Below are 18,910 nucleotides of genomic sequence, written 5' to 3' on the forward strand. Positions count from 1 at the left end.
CCCGAGTCTCCTGCATTGCAGGCAGATTCTTTACCACCTGAGTCACCAGAAATACAGTATATATACACATTCCAAAGGAAGTTATTTTAATGTTTTGGCACATTACTGTATGAATGTGACTTTTAATTCCTCTGACATCAAACATTTCTAGCACTAACTAGGTCTGAAAATTGACACACCACAGGACAAGGAGCGTGTTTATGTAGAGTAAGGTGACAACCAAGCCACTGAATGAACGCCCTGGTCTTGCCAGAAAGATCTTCACTGATCAATATGATTTCAAAGAAACTTCTGTCTGTAGCTACCTCTGGGAGAAAAGAAAAGACAGGACAAATTTCCAACTATGCCTGTCTTTCTAGTGAAAAACAAGTGTTTTAATAAGTTGACTCCAAATGGCAGGGGCGGGGAGTGAACTGCGTTCTGAGGAAATAACACTCTCTGAATCTGAAATTATCAAGTTTTTAAGCAAACTAGGTGGAACCCCTGAGTTGACCTGCTCCTGCACAAGATATGTGAACACATCACACTGTAGATGAAATGAAGGCGGGCTCCCTGCCCCAGCCAGGAGATGCTTATCCAAAAGGAAAGCAGAGCTGTGCTTCTGGAAGCTGCATGCAGGCACAGCTCTGAAAGTCAGAGGCTGGTGCTCAGACCCGGCACAGGGCAGGCAGGAGTGCGTTTTGTGTCTGCTCAGTTCAGGTAGGGGCCCCGAGCCAGCAGGTCTCGGTTCCACACACAGAACTTGTCCTGAAGCAGTGAGGGGGCACCTATTCATCGTTACTTGGTAGAAACCTCACTCAGCTGTGCCCTGTGCCCTCTGTTCCGAGTCTGCACTCCTCAGAGAGACCCCCTTCTGGAAGGAAGCATTTGGTACGCCTGCTGATTTTAACCTGCCAGGCCGGGTCTCCCACCGGTCATTTTAAATGGATGGCCTTCTCATAGCGTTGCTCAGTCCTAGCGGAACCAGCCTTTTCTGGTTTTTTTTTTTTTTGGCTGTGCGGGATCTTAGTTCCCCACCCAGGGATTGAACCTGCACCCCTGGCAGTGAAAGTACAGAGCGCTAACCCCTGGACCAGCAGGGAATTCCCAACAACCATCCTCTCGACGACCAGTAATTAGAGTTTATGAGTCAGTATGGCTGGTGATAAGACTGCGGATGAAAGGAGACCCCGCCAAGGTCAACATGTCTGTAATGGATGCCGTGGGTTCCTCACGAAAAGAGGTGCGGGGCCCCTCCCTGATCATACGACCGCGCCGGCGCCGAGACGGCCCCCTCCCTGGCTGTGGCCCCAGGCGTACCTTGTATCCCTGGTTGATGCCGTTGATGAACTGCTGAGGCGGAGGGTTCCACAGGAATTGGATGGTGGTGGAGTTCACGGCTTCCACCTGCACATTCTGCGGGGGCGCGGTCGGCACTGCTCCAGGGCGGGGGCAGCAGGAGGCCGGCAGGAGGCACGGGGGCGGGGAGAGAAGAGACCCTGAGCCGCCGCTCTCCGCTCACCAGCACGCTCAGCGCTGCGAGCCCGGAGGGTGCTGCACGGTTTTGGAAGCGAATCGTGATGTTACAACAAGAAAGAGCTGGGCTACTCCTCACTTTCTGTTGGAGAATTCTTAAAGGCACAGGCAGAAGAGTGGACCAGGTCATCTCAACCCACGGTGAGCCTTTCCTAGGGGGTCCCAAGATAGACAGCAAACAAAAGCTTTCTCTGATTTTTTTTCAGTTAGCCAGTATTTGAGATCAAGGCAAGGTTTGATCTAGGCCTCTGCATCCCCTGTTACATATCATTCTGTTTTCAAGCCCAGTTATCCTTTATATATTAAAAAAAATCCCTTTTCATATGTACTTACTTATCCATTCAGAGGCTAAATTTCTCTTTGTCTGCCATAGAAACCACCAATAAAAAAATTTCCACTTTCCATTTCTTTTATTGAAGAGCTATTGAGCCCAATTATGTGCCTGCCCAGAGCCCTCCAAGGAAGTCACATTCCTGGGGAGCGGCTCACTTTCAACTTGAATTGCCCCAGGCAGCTCCCTCCGGTGCACACACAGGTGGAACCTCTGTGCCAGGTGCGTGCGGAAGGCTTCAGGCCAGGGGACACCGCACGAGGGCTGGGAGAAAGGGCAGACCTCCGAGGGTGGAAAGGCCTTGAGAAAAGTGTTCACTTCGGGTAAAATGGAGTCAGCAAAGGCAAGCGATTATGAGAAGCCTGGTGAGTGGTGAGAGAATGATGGGTGTGGCTGGACATGGGGTTCTGTGGGAGGAAGGGGCTGAGAAGGTGGGCGGGTCACTGTGGGGATGGCCCTGGACGCCGGCCGCAGAGGTTGAGAGCGTACACGGAGGGCAGTGGGAAATCAGCGGGCTTCTGGAAATGGCAGAGACAGGACCCGGCCGGCCTCTGAAGGACGGCCTCTGCAGAAGGGGCAGGCCGCAGGCTGTGCTGTACAGCTTTCTGCGGGACACATGGGAAGGTCTTGGTTCTTTAGGAGCTTGTTTCAAGGGAAAGACAGCGGATCCCAGAGGATCCTTTGGCTCCAGGAACAGAAACAGAGACACGTGTCTCTTGGCACAGAACACGTGAGAATTCAGTATGGTCCTGTTAAAAATCACCGCAGCTTTCATTACGCTCTTCTTCAGAATCTCACGTCATCCGGCAGAGATGAGAAAGACACACGGTATCCTAGCCCTCCCCTCCAGACTCCAAGCCGCCCAGCTGCTCCTGTCTTCTCCTCCTGCGCTGTCTCTGGCCCCTCCTTCCATACCATACCAGGAAGACTGTCCTGCTCACTTCCCGCTCAGCACCATCCTGAAGTGGTGGACTGAAAACGGCCACAGGCATCACTGAGCCGAGGGTCTGGGCAGCTGGGAAGCACGGCACAGCCATCAAACACGAGGAAAAGCTGAACAAATGAAAAAGTCTTACCCTTTTGTGAGCCCATAAGGAAGCTGAGGCCACCGGGCCACTGTGTCCGAAATACAAGAAAAGAGGGACCCTCCCCCTCTTCTTAAAAAATAGCTTAAAAGTAAAAGAATGGGAAAAAATACTCGAAAACACTAATTAAGATAAACCTGGTGTCATTACATTAATATCAGAGTAAATATCCTACCAAACAATAAACCGATGATAAACCAGCTCGTGACATGATGATGGCGTGCTCTGTCCCTCAAGAAGACCCAACAATCCTGAATGTGGATGCACAGAGCTTCAGCGTACAGAAGGCAAAACAACAAAACTGACAGTAAAACTACACAAAACTCCCGGGACAAGTGGAGACCTCAACACTCCACCCAAAAAAACAGGCAGGCCAGGCGTCTCAGTAAGGATCTCCGAGGCCAGAGCAACACCACACAGAATCTGACCCACACGATATTTACGTAGAAATCTACCCAAGGGCAACAGACTACACATTCTTCTCAAGCACATGTGGAACTTAACCGAGATGGACACATTTGAAATATATACGTCATGCAAAACAAGTCTAAACAAGTTAAAAATAACTGCAATCACAAAAAGTGTCTTTTATGACTCAACAGGATTAAACTTGAAATTAACAACAGAAAGATATGTGGAGAGTCCCTAAAAACTTGTAAATTAAGGAACACACTTCAAAGTAACCCATGAGTTAAAGATGAAATCACCTGGAAAATTAGAAAGCATTTTTAGTTTAATAAAAGGGAAAAACACAACATACCAAAATTTGGGGATTCAAAAGTGCTGGATCATCAAAAAAGCAAGAGTTCCAGAAAAATATCTACTTCTGCTTTATTGACTATGCCAAAGCCTTTGACTGTGGATCACAACAAAATGTGGAAAATTCTTCAAGAGACGGGAATACCAGAACACCTGACCTGCCTCTGAGAAACCTGTATGCAGATTAAGAAGCAACAGTTAGAACTGGACATGAAACAACGGACTGGTTCCAAATAGGAAAAGGAGTACATCAAGGCTGTATATTGTCACCCTGCTTATTTAACTTATATGCAGAGTACATCATGAGAAACGCTGGGCTGGAGGAAGCATATGCTGGAATCAAGATTGCGGGGGGAAATATCAATAACGTCAGATATGCAGATGACACCACCCTTATGGCAGAAAGCGAAGAAGAACTAAAGAGACTCTTGATGAAAGTGAAAGAGGAGAGTGAAAAAGTTAGCTTAAAACTCAACATTCAAAAAACTAAGATCATGGCATCTGGTCCCATCACTTCATGGCAAATAAATGGGGAAACAATGGAAACAGTAAGAGATTTTTTTTGGGGGGGCTTCAAAATCACTGAAGATGGTGACTGTAGCAATGAAATTAAAAGACGCTTGCTCCTTGGAAGAAAAGCTATGACCAACCTAGACAGCATATTAAAAAGCAGAGACATTACTTTGCGTACAAAGGTCTGTCTAGTCAAAGCTATGGTTTTTCCAGTAGTCATGTATGGACATGAGAGTTGGACTATAAAGAAAGCTGAGTGCCAAAAGACTGATGCTTTTGAACTGTGGTGTTGGAGAAGACTCTTGAGAGTCCCTTAGACTGCAAGGAGATCCAACCAGTCCATCCTAAAGGACATCAGTCCTGAATATTCATTGGAAGGACTGATGCTGAAGCTGAAGTTCCAATACTTTGACCACCTGATGTGAAGAACTGACTCATTGGAAAAGACCCTGATGCTGGGAAAGAGTGAAGGCAGGAGGAGAGGGGACAACAGAGGATGAGATGGTTGGATGGCATCACCGACTCAATGGAAATGAGTTTGAGAAAGCTCCGGGAGTTAGTGATGGGTAGGGAAGCCTGGCATGCTGCAGTCCATGGGGTTGCAAAGAGTTGGACATGACTGAGCAACTGAACTTAACTGAATAAATAGCCTTTAGATGTTTATATTAGAATCTAAACTTCAACTGTAAGAACCTATAAAAGTAAATTAAAAAAGAAGGAAAATAGTGAAGAAAAATACCAGAAATCAGTGAAATAAAAATAAACAATAATAGAAAAAAAAACAATGAATCCAAAAGCTGTTCTTTTAAAAATCAGTAAACTTCTAGCCAGACTGATAAAAAATAAATAGAAATTGCAAATTACCAACATCACCAATAACAGGAGACACCTCTATAAACTCTACTGATGCTAAAAGAATAAAAGGACATTTTGAGTATCTTTATGCTCATTAACGGAGAAGGCAATGGCACCCCACTCCAGTACTCCTGCCTGGAAAATCCCATGGATGGAGGAGCCTGGAAGGCTGCAGTCCATGGGGTTGCTGAGGGTCGGACAAGACTGAACGACTTCACTTTCACTTTTCACTTTCATGCATTGGAGAAGGAAATGGCAACCCACTCCAGTGTTCTTGCCTGGAGAATCCCAGGGACGGGGGAGCCTGGTGGGCTGCCGTCTATGGGGTCGCATGACATGACTGAAGTGACTTAGCAGTATGCTCATTAATTCAACAACTTAGATGAAATGAACAAATGTCTTTAAAGAAACACACTTCCAATCTACTCCAGAAGAACTAGATGACCTGAGTAGTCAAATAGCTATCAAATATTTGAATATAAAATTAAACACTTCCAAAAAACAAAACTCTTAAGCATATAAGGTTCAATGGTTAATTTTACTAAGCATTTGAAGAAAAAGGAAATAAAAGACATTCTAAAGCATTAAGCTGACACCAAAATCAGAAAAAGGTGCTGAACATAAAAAGAAAGAAAAGTAGACTATAGGCCTGAGAACATAGATGCAAAATCCTTAATAAAATATTAGAAAAATAAAATTTAAAAATATGTAAAAATCACAATTTATCCTAATTCAAGTAGGGTTTATCTTACAAACACAAGGCTGGTTCAACATTTGAATATTCATCAGGGTAATTTGCCATTATCAATAGAATTTAGAAAACATGATCATCTTAATCGTTTTAGAAAATCGTTTAACAAAATTGAACCTCCAATAGTGATTAAAGGAAAAGTGAAAGTGAAAGTCGCTCAGTCATGTCCACCTCTTTGCGATCCCATGGACTCCATGGAATTCTCCAGGTCAGAATACTGGAGTGGGTAGTCTTTCCCTTCTCTGGGAGATCTTCTCAACCTAGGGATCGAAGCCAGGTCGCCCGCATTGTAGGCGGATTCTTTACCAGCTGAGCCATAAGAGAAGCCCAAGAATACTGGAGTGGGTAGCCTACCCCTTCTCCAGTGGATCTTCCTGACCCAGGAATCGAACCAGGGTGTCCTGCATTGCAGGCAGATGATTTACCGACTGAGCTACTAGATTAAAGGAAAAACAACTCTCAAAGTAGGAATTAAAAGGAGCTTACTAAACTTGCTAAGCACGCATGCCGCATGCTAAGGCTCTTCAGTCGTGTCTGACTCTGCGACCCCATGGACTGTAGCCCGCCAGACTCCTTTGTTCATGGGATTCTCCAGGCACGAATACTGGGTGGGTCACCATGCCTTCCTCCAGGGGATCTTCCCAACCCAGGGATCGAACCTACGTCTCTTAATGTTGCCTGCACTGGCAGGCGGGTTCCTTACCACTAACGCCACCTGGGAAGCCCAGGCTTGCCAACAGGCGTCTGTAAAACACCTACAATGAACATTTTATTTAAGATGAAAGACGGAATGCCTTCCCCTAAGACGAGCAGCAAAGCAAAGCTGTCTTTCTTACCACTCCTATCCTGGAAGGCCAAGCTGGAGTAGTAATGCAGGAAAAGGAACGGAGGGCATACAGATCGAAAAGGAAAACAAAGCCAAAAAGCCTCTCTATTCACTGACAGTATTACTCTCCGTGTAGGAAATCCCCGCGTTTACTCAGAACTGAGATTAGCAAGATCACAGGATACAAGATCAAAATATTTTGAAACACAAGCTATGGAGAACTGGAAACTGAAATTAAGAATTCAGTATCAGTTACATGGCAGTTAAAACATGAAATAGATATAAATTTAACAAATATAGGCAAGATCTGTATGCTGAAAATTGATGAAAGAAATAGAAAACTCTTGAGAGTCCCTTGAGCAGCAAGGAAGGAGATCAAACCAGTCAATAAAGGAAATCAACTCTGAATATTCATTAGAAGGACTGGTGCTGAAGCTGAAGCTCCAATACTTTGGCCACATGATGCGAAGAGCCGACTCACTGGAAAAGACCCTGATGCTGGGAAAGACTGAGGGCATGAGGAGAAGGGGACCACAGAGGATGGTTAGATATCACCGAGTCCATGGACGTGAGTTTGAGTGAACTCTGGGAGACAGTGAGGGCAGAGGAGACTGGCATGTTGCAGTCACGGGGTCGCAAAGAGCTGGACACAACTGAGCGACTGAACAACAACAGCAGCAAACTGGACATACCTCCAAAGCCCTTCAGTGGCTGGAGAGGAAAACCAAACCGGCCCATCCACGGGATGGACTGTGGCCCGCGGTGAAAGGGGAGGAGCCGCTCACTCTTGCCAATGACGCGGACGGCCTTAGTGCCAGACACGGGGAAGGGCCAGACGCAGCCATGGCATGCTGGCTTTTCCCATTTCTATGATTCCTGTGAAAGGGAAAGCTAGAGGAGGGGAAACAAGAACCATGCCAAGGGCGGGGGTAAGGTAAGTAAGTTATATACCTCAGTAAATCTGACTTTAAAAAGGCTGCAGAAACCTTGATGCCTTTTCTCATGTAGAGGTGGTGTCTGAGGCAAGCGGTGTTTGAGGCACTTCAGTGCAGACTCTGTGACTGTTCTGACCAAGAGAATATGACCCAGGCCTTAATAAACTAGAAGCTTCCACGCCTTATCTCTAGAACCGTCCTTTCTGGAAGTCCTGAGAGGAGGAAGGAGTCTGCTGTCCCTGTGGCCACCATGCTGGACTGGCTGGGTGTGGTGCCCGGGGGGGCAGCCCCAGGGTGCCCAGCCTGATGGCCTTCCGGTCAAGGCACCCACACTCGAGGGAACCCCTCTCCGCTGTCCTGACCCTCAGCCGCCAGCCCAAGGTACCACCCCTCCGGATCCCGTTCCCAGCCTGTAAAACCACGAGATACAGTACGACGGCGCTGCCTGCGAGCTCCAGGTTTATTCTGTGGCAACGGGTCACCGGGACAATCTCCCCGCATAAGAGAGCAGGGAAGGGGGTGGGAGGGGAAATAAGGAGGGAAAGAACTGAAAGGGGCCGTGACTCTCGGAGAGCCCACATCCTCATTCTTTGCAGGCTTAGTTCTGGGATTTCCTTTCCAATTACTGACTCTGAAGTTCCATAAAATTTTCTAGTCAAATGTGGTTATATTCTCTAAAGTAAGACCACACCAATCGAACACGTCAAGAAAATGGCATTTTGCATAAACTAAATGAGCAATAGTTCCTGCTGTTCCTTTCTTTGCTTTGTGTCACGTAACAGCCACGCTGAGAGGCCCTCTCTCCATCGGGTCAGTGCCTCCCTGCCTTCCCCGCCCCGGGGCCCAGATACCAGGCGTCCAGGCCTGGCTGACCCAGTTAAGAAGGCAAGCTCCCTTCTCCTCACGTCACAGCTCACAATGCTCCTCAGCTCTCTTCTGCTCTCACATCCTTGAGCATCTCTTTCTCCTAATTACTGTCATCAGAAGTGACTCACAAATTTGTGGACAACGGGATTAAAAATTCCCTCAAGTGAGAAAAAGACCTACAGCCCATAAATCCTTCTTGACAGAGCTTCAAATAAAGAAGCTGCTATGGCAGAAAGGTCTTAATTACGGGGGAGGGTTACCTAACCCCAGCCTTCCGGGAAAGGCAGGGCTCAGCCCCTGAAGAGCCGCTGCTCTGCAGGACGGTGGAGGCCCACGCATCCACAGCTGGGCTCGGTCTGCACACGGACGACCCTCCTGGGAAGCTGTGGCCTCCTGCTGCCCGAGTGAGGCCTCCAGGGGCATTCTCTCCCCAGATAATTAGCACCTGAAGTGCCATTCTTTCTAAGCCTCAAACTGCAGGCCGTGAAGAGGCCTGGTGAAGTGACAGGGGTTATGCCTTTCTGTGATTTTCACTGCTCAAAAAAAGAAAAGATCCATTTTCACCAGATAATTCCCCCTAGACCCCAGTGAGGACACATGACCTGGGTTCCCTGGACACTGCCTCAGCTTTCATAGTTAAGGACAAGGAGCCCTGTGCGGAAGCCCCCAACGCTCTGGGGCACCGAACAGCCAGGTTATGTGAATGGAGAGCCGCACAAGTGGCTTCAGACACAGAGGTCCTCTTCCTTCGGGAAACATTTGCAAGTTGATAACACAAAGGCCCTTCCCGGTTGCTGAGGATGGATTTCTTGGGGTGGCCAGTAGAGGGCGGAGTGGGGGTACAGTGGTCCAGTCAGGTGCCGCCGCTGAGGTCCGCCTGGGCCAGGAGACGCTGTCCGCGTTTCACTGTAGTAAACCACTCTTTATGGCCACTCAAAAACATACAACTGTTGAAATTACATTTGAAAACTATGCATGCGCATTATATACATTGCTGAAGTGTGTGTGCCTAGCCATACCCAGCTCTTTGTGACCCCATGGACTGCAGCCCACCAGGCTCCTCTGTCTATGGAATTTTCCAGGCAAGAATACTGGAGTGGGTTGCCACTTCCTCCTCCAGGGGATCTTCCCGACCCAGGGATCGACCAGGCGTCTCTTACAGCTCCGCATTGGCAAGTGGATTTTTTTTTTTTACCACTAAGTCACATGAGTATTGAAAAATAACAACCCACATGAGTAAGTCAACGCATTAGAAAGGTCTACAGGGTTTTGACAGTTTCAAATACTTTACTTTTGAGATATTCTGGATAAGATAGTATATAACTAATTGTTATGAATTTTTCAGAATTTAATCCTTAATTAAATAAAAAGGGAAATATCAATATTGGTTACTGCATGCTTCTTTTTTTTCTGATTTTTTTCAATCCAATTTATTTGAAAATTTTAAGAATTTGTTCAACCACAACTTTTTGAAAAGTTGATTTCTGAAGTTACTACATACATACAGTCTGCTTTATTATTCTTTATATTTAAACATGTGTTGCTGCTGCTCAGCTGCCAAGTTATATCCAGCTCTTTGCAACCCCACACACTGCAGCAAGCCAGGCTTCCCTGTCCCTCACCATCTTCCCGAGTTTGCCCAAGTGCATGTCTGTTGAATCGGTGATGCCATTCAACCACCTTATCCTCTGTTGCTCTCTTCTTCTGACTCAATCTTTCTCAGCATCACGGTCTTTTCAGTGAGTTGGCTCTTGGCATCAGGTGGCCAATGTACTGGAACTTTAGCTTCAGCATGGGTCCTTCCAAAGAGTATTCAGGGTTGATTTCCTTTAAGATTGACTGGTTTGATCTGGCTTTTCGAGGGACTCTCAAGAGTCTTCTCCAACACCACAGTTTGAAAGCATCAATTCTTCAGTGCTCCACCTTCTTTATCATCCAGCTCTCACATCTGTACATGACCACTGGAAAGACCAGAGCCTTGACTAGACGGACCCCTGTCGGCAGGGATGTCTCTGCTTTTCAACACACTGTCTAGGTTTGCCATAGCTTTCCTTATCAGATGGTGAATCGAACAAAACCCAAGACTCTATAGTCCCAGCTGTTTTTCACTTTGTGAAGCAATGGGATCAGAATACCACTTTGACAAAAGAATTCTTCTGAGGGGTTAAAGCCGGTGCTGTGCATCAGTGCTCATCAACCTGCGATGGAAGTGATCTGGATTTAATGATCTGGACTGGGCTCATCGCTGTGTCATCTGACATGCCATCCATTTATTTTCTAACAGTATTATTCGTAACAGAACTTTCCTATTTTAATTTTAAACTGAAGTCTACCAGCTGTCCAAGAGTTTCTGTAAGAGTTTGTGAACAAAGTGTTATTATTATCATTGTTGTTAATGTTTTTAGTGAATGGGTCTCACTTTGAAGGTCTGTTGAAGGAAAAGCTATTGGCACCAAAAATGGCCATTAATGACACTCTTTAGCACCTGACTGGAGGCACAGAGAACTCCCCAGACCATCTATACGAACGTGTACAAGTGATATGCAATCAGTTTTATAATTCTAAAGGAATCAGCATTTGAACGCTAAAGAAACTATTATTAAGATGGGCAGCAGTATCTGTGTAGATATATACAAATGCCCATTATTTTAAAATACTTTCTGTGAGAAATATGTGATCAGATTCCAAATCCAGTCACATTATCACAAAAACTTTGACATTACACGTTTGTAATGTCAAAGTGAAAGGAAGGACTGTTAACTTAGGGCAATACTGCCCCCTTAAAGTACAGCTCAAAGAGGGCGAATTGTCTCCATTCTGGTTAACAGTAAGACAGAAGTTTCTCTTCACTGGGGAAAAAGCGATAAATAGTCTTCAGGCACTCATGACCACCTACCTGTGCAAATGCTCTCTTGTTAATGGGTACCTTCAAATCCTTGAAGAGGTTATAATTAGAAGTCTTGATGGTATCTGAATGGCACCATCTCGAGAATAAAACCACATATTGAATAAGTTGTGTTCACCCACTGAGGTCAAGTTTCTCACTCAAAATTTTGAGATTTTGATTGGAAAGTTTTATACAAATACAGCATGTAAAAGTTCCCCTAGCATTCTCCAAAGTTGATCAGTGTGGCTCTGAAAATACACACTGTTACGAATCCATGGACTGAAATGTATTTGGAACACCAATTCGTTGCAGTTATTATGATTGATTTTCACATTATCCCATCTTTAACGAGTGGGAGCCTCTTCAAGGTGGCTCAGGGGTCTTCTTGACAAGCTCTCACTGGGGTTTGATAAGCTTCCTCACTTTTTGGAATTATATATTACATTACATTATATTATTTACCGCCTGCTCCTGACCTGGAATCCCCCATTCAGCCAGGAAAGCCTTTGGGGGTTACTGAGAAACTCTGTGCTACTAGGATGGTTCTCATTTCCAGGCCTTTTTACAAGAAATTCTTCCTTCCTTTGAGGATAAAATCATCATACTTCCAATTCCAATTTAGGGTTTCAACTTTGCCAAAAATCTCGGTTCCCAGTGACAGCCACACAGTGGTCACTCGCTTTATCTCACAGCGCTCACACAACTGTGCCTTAACAGCACCGAATGCAGCACATCCGTTCCCATGGCCGCTGAAAGCTGTGGGTCCTTCTTCCTCCAGCTTTCGATTTTGGTTCTGTGCTAGGGATGGGCAGTCAGACCATCACATTTCAAAGTTACTTGAAATAATCACTTTCCATCTGGCTGAGTTCACCAACTCAACACACCGCTGTGTTCATCTGTCTCATATTGCCTTCAGCTTTTCAGACTTTCCGTTATAAATGTTTTAAAATCACTTAGTTTTATGAATAGATGAGGGCTCTCCAGGTGACACGTGGTAAAGGATCCCCCTGCCGATGCAGGTGGTGTGGGCTTGATCCTTGGGTCGGGAGGATCCGCTGGAGCCGGACATGGCACCCCACTCCAGGATTCTTGTCTGGGAAATCCCACGGACAGAGAAGCCTGGTGGGCTGTAGTCCGTGGGGTTGCAAAAGAGTTGGAGATGACTGAGCGTGCGTGCACACACGAATAGATGAAATACATTTACATGGCTTCAGAGTCAAGGAGAAGCCTAATTTCCGTCTCTACCTCCTTCTCCTGTAGGTATAGTTCCAGCCCCCCACGGTCCTGGGGTTCACCAGCTTGTCCTCGCAGGAGCCCACTCACTGTTCCCGACAGGCGGCCACTCGGCGGCCAGTAGGGCTTCCTGGACCGCTTCCTTCTCTGCAGTCCCGTGCGCCCTGGCCGAACGCTGTAAAGGGATCTGCCTTTCCTTTCACAACCGCTGCCTGTCCACGCCTGTCCGTCTCCTTGCCCACAGAGCCAGTGGACCACCTGAAAATCACAAATCTATCCAGCTGGGCTTGGCTCCCAGGGGCCAAGTAAACACTCTGCTTCTCCCGTTTCCTGCATGACGGCTGGACAGAGCCCCACCCGTGCTGGGCCCCTTCTCCGTGGACCCCCGCGTCCTCACCAGCCCTCACGGCGAGGCACCTGGAGCTGGCCTCCGGGCTCCAGCGGCATTCAGCCCAAACAGGATTCCATGGCACTGGATCTGCCCTGACTCGGAAACGTGTCATTGACAAGACTGGTCCCAGCTCTCCCTGGATCTGTGCTCAACTCACCTCCCAACTCTGTTTATGGCAACAACCGGCACATCCCACCCCTCCTCCTCTGTCACATGGCTGGTCGTGTGTCTGGAAAAGCAGCGTCTGGCTTTCATGCTTCAGCCTGATTTCAGCCATCAATCTAACACTGCAGTTTATTTTTAATTCTGATTCGGGGACAGAACATCTGAATGGCTCTCTCAGCTGTGACACCTGCAGGCTTGCCGGGCACATCGTCTCCACCCGCTCCGAGTCCCTGACGGAAGTGCTGAGCAAGAAAAGCCCCGAAGGGCGACGGGTTCTGCAGCTGGGGTCACCTTCACACTGGTGGTGCTTCAAGTGAACACTCTCTGAGCAAAGCTGAGTCCTCGGGGTTCACCTGATGACTTTATCACCCAGTGCATGGTCTCCATCTCAGCCACAAGGGTGCTGATTGAGAGAACTGATAAGTAAATGAAGCGATGAGTGGAAATCAAGCCACAGAATGAACATAGCATTTGGAGCTATCAACTCGGCAACCCTCCCCCAGGAGGAAACGAGGTTGTTAGGATCGGCCTGTCTGAGTGACCCAAGGTGACTCCCAGCGACAGTTTTCCACCTTTTCCTCCAGGAATGTCTACTGCTGTTCACAGCCCACAGAATTTGAGACTCTGTCGGGTCAGCACTTCTCCTGAGCCAGTCTCTGCAGCTGGGAAGAGAGACACCGGTTGGGCTCATGTTTGCTGTTTCATTCAAGTACTCAAACAACACGATGCATATTATGCAAAGCTGATCTCAGGACCCCAAGTAAATTCTAGACTATCATTACAATCCATCTTCTCTGCAATCTGTGTAAACAGCGGAAATCGGTTTAAAATAACAGTTAATCAGAAGAAACGTGCGCTGGCCATGGAGCTACCTGATGTTTGGGAGATTCACAACATGTCAAATAAAATTAATGGAGTGATACCATGAAATGCCAGCAGGGAGATTCCCAAGGTCTCATGGGGCAGGTGGGTGTGAGAGTCCAGGCCTCCGTAGGAGAAAGTGACTGACCTCTGCCTCCTTCTCACCCCATATCAGCTGGTGGAATCCAACCTAAAGATGCTGACGTCCCAGGGACAATGCTGTCAAATCAGCAGAATTTAGCACAGAATGAGATGATAGTGCACCGCTCAACAACATTTCTGTATGCTAACATGCTCGTGTGTGTCTACTTGAGATACCAGACCGACCATATCTGTTTCAAACTATGAAACCTCAGTGTCCCGCATGATGGCGGCTCATCTCTCACCACCCTCAAGGCAAGGTCAGTTCTCCTGGTTGGAAGCAGCCTGGCATGTGAACACTCAGGGCCTCCCTCACCTAGAGAAATGCCTCTTCACCTCTGCTTATCTTCTATTCACTGGGGATGGAGCTGCTGGCGGGATGGCTGGACCCAGCAGTGGCCATGCCACGGAAGGATGCCCAATTCCTTACGTCTCCACCACAACCACATACCCCGATTCTCCTTATCCTGAACGTGTATGATCTCAAGTATCGGGGACTGAAGAGTCCACCCAGAATTCATGGGCATCTCCCTCTCCAGGTGAGCCTACACCACTACCTGCCTTTCAGAGAAGGGGAGAAGCAGCTCACGACGTGGAGGGGCCACGGGCTGCAACTCTGCTGGGTGGACGGCTATATTCCATCTGCGTGCTGGGCGGTGTCATCAACTCCAGGGCATTGAAGGCTACGGATGAGTTCTTGTGTGTGATAGCGCTCCTGGCTTTGATGTGCCTGCGTGTCCTCCCTGCATTAAACAGTCCTGACACTTTGTGAGGATAACAGATCTTGCACAAAGAAGCTCAAGAATCCCTTTTTAAGGGTCCTGCATAAGAAAATACCTTAACACTGAAAAAGTTTTGTGTATCCCTTTCCAAACTTGTTTTCCCCAATTCTTTATGCACCAGGCACTGAGGGGAAAGCCTTCAGGACCAGTTTGCAGGCTGCGGAGGCGCAAGGCCAGCAGGCACTGGGTTCTTCTTCTAAGACAAGAAGACGACCACGGGAGAGAAGGCTGGGCATCATGCTGAACACGGACACTCACTGGCCCACTGGCGGGAACTGAAATAGAAACAGCAGGCGTTCGCCATAATCAGACGTCTATTTATGCTTCATTTATTGACGTGTCAGGCACCTTTCTTGGGTTTGGGGGTACAGATGTAAATAAGATCAATCAGATGCAGCCCCTGCCTTCAAAACTCTCACAGGCTTGTAGGGAAGACCAGTCTGAACCTCCACAGACAGTGTCTGGTTGCAGTACTGGGCTCCCAGGCGGCACTGGCGGTGAGGGGCCCGCTGCCAACGCAGGGGTGTGAGAGGCGTGGGCTCCGCCCCTGGGTCAGGAAGACCCCCGGAGGAGGAGACCTCCAGCATTCCTGCCTAGAGAATCCCATGGACAGAGGACACTGCTGGGCTACACGGGGTTGCAAAGAGTCCGGCACGACTGAAGGGACTTAGCACGCAGGCACAGCCATTTAAGGCGGGTCTGACTGTTCCCTGTGTCTTTCAGTGGCAGCTGAAGGGCAAGTCTTCTCTCCCACAAGGTCTGCACAGACACCGGTGTTGGACTCGACCTGCCTCCAGCCCCCGAATCTCGGCTTGGTGCCCAGGCTGCCCCGCTGGTGCCCACTCAGCCCCACCCCTGTTGGGTCTTTCATTGTAGTATCTCCTTTGGGCACCCGGCTTCAACCTTGACCCTGACATGAACTACAGGCCAGTTGACGCCTGTTCTGAAAGGGATTCATAGCCAACTGAACCAAACACCCTGTACTGCTTGAATTCAGGATTTTTTCAAACTGCAGGCCACTACTGCATTAGCAGCAGACCAGAAACTCAGCTTAGCAATCGCAGCCTGCATTTGTTAAAGAAGGAAAGAATGAGACAGAATGGAATAGAGCAGAAAATATTAAAAACCATCACACACTGTCAGGGTAATTACTGTTCTCTGACCCTTTTGTTTCAGGAGTGTGTGTCTGTCCTGGGTTTCCATGTAAAACAGACTTATTGTGCCTGCTTTTCATTCCAGTAAAAAATATCCACAAGCTATTGCAAACCCACTTGAGCACTGGAAATCTGGAAGCGATTTTTGCCCATGTTTATATGCTGAGCCCCGAAGAATTGATGCTTTTAAACTGTGGTATTGGAGAAGACTCTTGAGAGTCCCTTAGACTGCAAGGAGATCCAACCAGTCCATTCTAGAGGAGATCAGCCCTGGGCGTTCTTTGGAAGGAATGATGCTAAAGATGAAACTCCAGTACTTTGGCCACCTCATGCGAAGAGTTGACTCATTGGAAAAGACTCTGATGCTGGGAGGGATTGGGGGCAGGAGGAGAAGGGGACAACAGAGGATGAGATGGCTGGATGGCATCACCGACTTGATGGACATGAGTTTGAGTGCACTCCGGGAGCTGGTGATGGACAGAGGCCTGGTGTGCTGCAATTCATGGGGTCGCAAAGAGTCGGACATGACTGGGAGACTGAACTGAACTGAACTGAGAAGGAAAAGCATAAATTTGAGCACTTCCCAGCGTTTTCAACCTGTGTGACCTTTGGAAAGCTGATTACCTCTCTGAACTTCTGCCTTTTTCTCTGTAAAACAGGAACCGTGGTGCTTCTCTCACACGACGGCTGGGGGATGGCCACAGAAGGCGATGAACGTACGTGGATGGCACACAGGACAGTGGAAACTGGCGCACAGTGGCTCCCCCTGAAGAAGGCGATTCCTACCCTTTCCTGAAAGGCCTCAAAGACCAAGTCAGGCCCACACCTAAAGGAACACCCGCACGGCTTTGCTCAGTTCCTACTGGGTGCTTCAGGGGATGCTGGGAGAATCTGAACATTAGCCTGTCCATGGGTGCAGCCTGAGGTCTACAAAGTCATCAGGACTGAGAAACAAATCTTTTCGTGCAATGTCATTTATGCTACATTGAGAATTTCCCAAGAGGAGATAGGAATGGAGCTTGCAGAGTGCTCATTTATAATCCTTACTTTAGAAAACCCTGCGAAGCCCAAGTGAACATTTAGGGGCTTTTACTAATGTTTTAGAAACCTGGATAACCAAATGTTTTTTCCCATTTCTCTCTAAATATGGAATAGTTCTCCTTCATTAGAAGGTAATGTTCTGAAACCAGAATAAATCATTACAGCACAAAAATACCTGTTACAAGAAGAAAAATGATAAAGAAATAAAACCAGAAAAAATTAAAATCTTGGCATGCTCAAGAATGATGATTTATAGTATAATTTGTCTTTGAGCCCTTTATAGAAAAATCAGCATTTGCATCTTAATGGACCCATTTAAGGAAGGAATTCTTGCCTGGAGAATTCCATGGACAGAGGAGCCTGGCAGGCTACAGTCCATGGGGTTGCAAAAGAGTTGGACATGACTGAGCGACTAACACATTTAAGGAAGGGATCAAGTTTGCTAACCTCACTGGCTTGGGGCTTCCGAGATGGCTCAATGGTAAAGAATCTTTCTGCCAATGCAGGAGACACAGGAGATGTGAGTTCCATCCCTGGGTTAGGAAGATTCCCTGGAGGAGGAAATGGCAACCCACTCCAGTATTCTTGCCTGGAGAATTCCATGGATAGAGGAGCCTGGTGCAGGCTTACAGTCCATGGGGTCACAAAGAGTTGGCCATGAGTGAGTGACTGAGCACACCTCAAATCTGCTTGGTCTGCCCTGGCTCTTTATGACTTGTTCAAGAATTATCTAACACAAACTTTCTCACCTCCTAGCTTCTCATATGCCCCACTGGCCCCGATTTTGCCCATCAGTCCCATTTAATAGATGTTGTTAGCAGGGCCTCATGACCTTCTCTTTCCTGCAGAAGGAAGTTTTAAATGTGAGAGATTAACCTAAACATGGGCTTTCTCTCTGGCTCAGTGGTAAAGAACCTGCCTGCAAAGCAGGAAACACAGGAGATGTGGGTTTGATCCCTGGGTCAGGAAGATCCCCTAGAAGAGGAAATGGAAACCCACCCCAGAATTCCTTCCTGGAGAATCCCATGGACAGAGGAGCCTGGCGGGCTACAGCCCATGGGGTCGCAGAGTCAGACACGGAAGCGACTGAGCACGCACACAGGCAATGCACACACGGAGCAGCAAGACTCTTAAAACAGCTCTAACCACATGAACCCAAGCTGTCAAATCTCCACTGCAATCACCCAAATGAAATGGAAGACAACTTCAGTTCACTCCAGAAGTTCTTTCCGAACCCTTCCAGAAATCAATATGCTTTTGGTTTCAAGAGGAAAAAGCCAGAGAGTCTAAGTTCTGCATAACTAAACACCCCGTATAATTATGAGCATTTTTCCTACTGCCAATGTCTACTTCAGCAACTTTCTAATCATCCAGGAAGGGGGAAAGGCACTGTAGTCATCTGGAGCAATCAGTGGTTCCAAGTCGATGCTGACGCAGTGGTTAGCTCCACAATCAGTTTCTGTTAAAAACTGCTCAGCTAATGGTGAGAGACAGGTGAAGCAGTCACGTGACCGCGGAGTTCTCAGGGGAGCCTCGGAGTGGCTGGGGCCGCACACAGCATCAGGACGTGGGCCGTAACAGATGCTTTTACTGCATCTCAACAATAAATGGGACTGAGGAGAAACCTGGGGCATGACAGGTGGATGGCGGTTCTCACCACTCCGGGGTCAGTTCACTGGGCTGAAGTATGGCCCCCTTATCTTCCTTCAGGAGCCCCCTTGAGGGAAGCCCCTCTGAGACTGAGGCCGCGTGCTTGGGGCCACGCATCTCTGGGCAGCAGCCCCCCCACCCGCATTCCCGCCCCCTGTGCCCTCGCCG

At 47.7% G+C, this 18,910-nt stretch overlaps 1 protein-coding gene across 4 annotated transcripts in view; it reads right to left on the reverse strand.

The window, feature by feature from the left end:
- Positions 1-18,910, reverse strand: part of SDK1 (sidekick cell adhesion molecule 1) — a 746,454-nt gene that overhangs the window by 124,049 nt on the left and 603,495 nt on the right. For all 4 annotated transcript variants that reach the window (XM_024985294.2, XM_059881629.1, XM_059881630.1 and 1 more), the window contains exon 18: positions 1,300-1,415. In XM_024985294.2, the coding sequence (XP_024841062.1) occupies positions 1,300-1,415 (116 nt within the window). The remainder of the gene's footprint in view (positions 1-1,299; positions 1,416-18,910) is intronic.

The sequence above is a fragment of the Bos taurus genome, chromosome 25, assembly GCF_002263795.3.
Source record: "Bos taurus isolate L1 Dominette 01449 registration number 42190680 breed Hereford chromosome 25, ARS-UCD2.0, whole genome shotgun sequence".
Classification (NCBI taxonomy): domain Eukaryota; kingdom Metazoa; phylum Chordata; class Mammalia; order Artiodactyla; family Bovidae; genus Bos; species Bos taurus.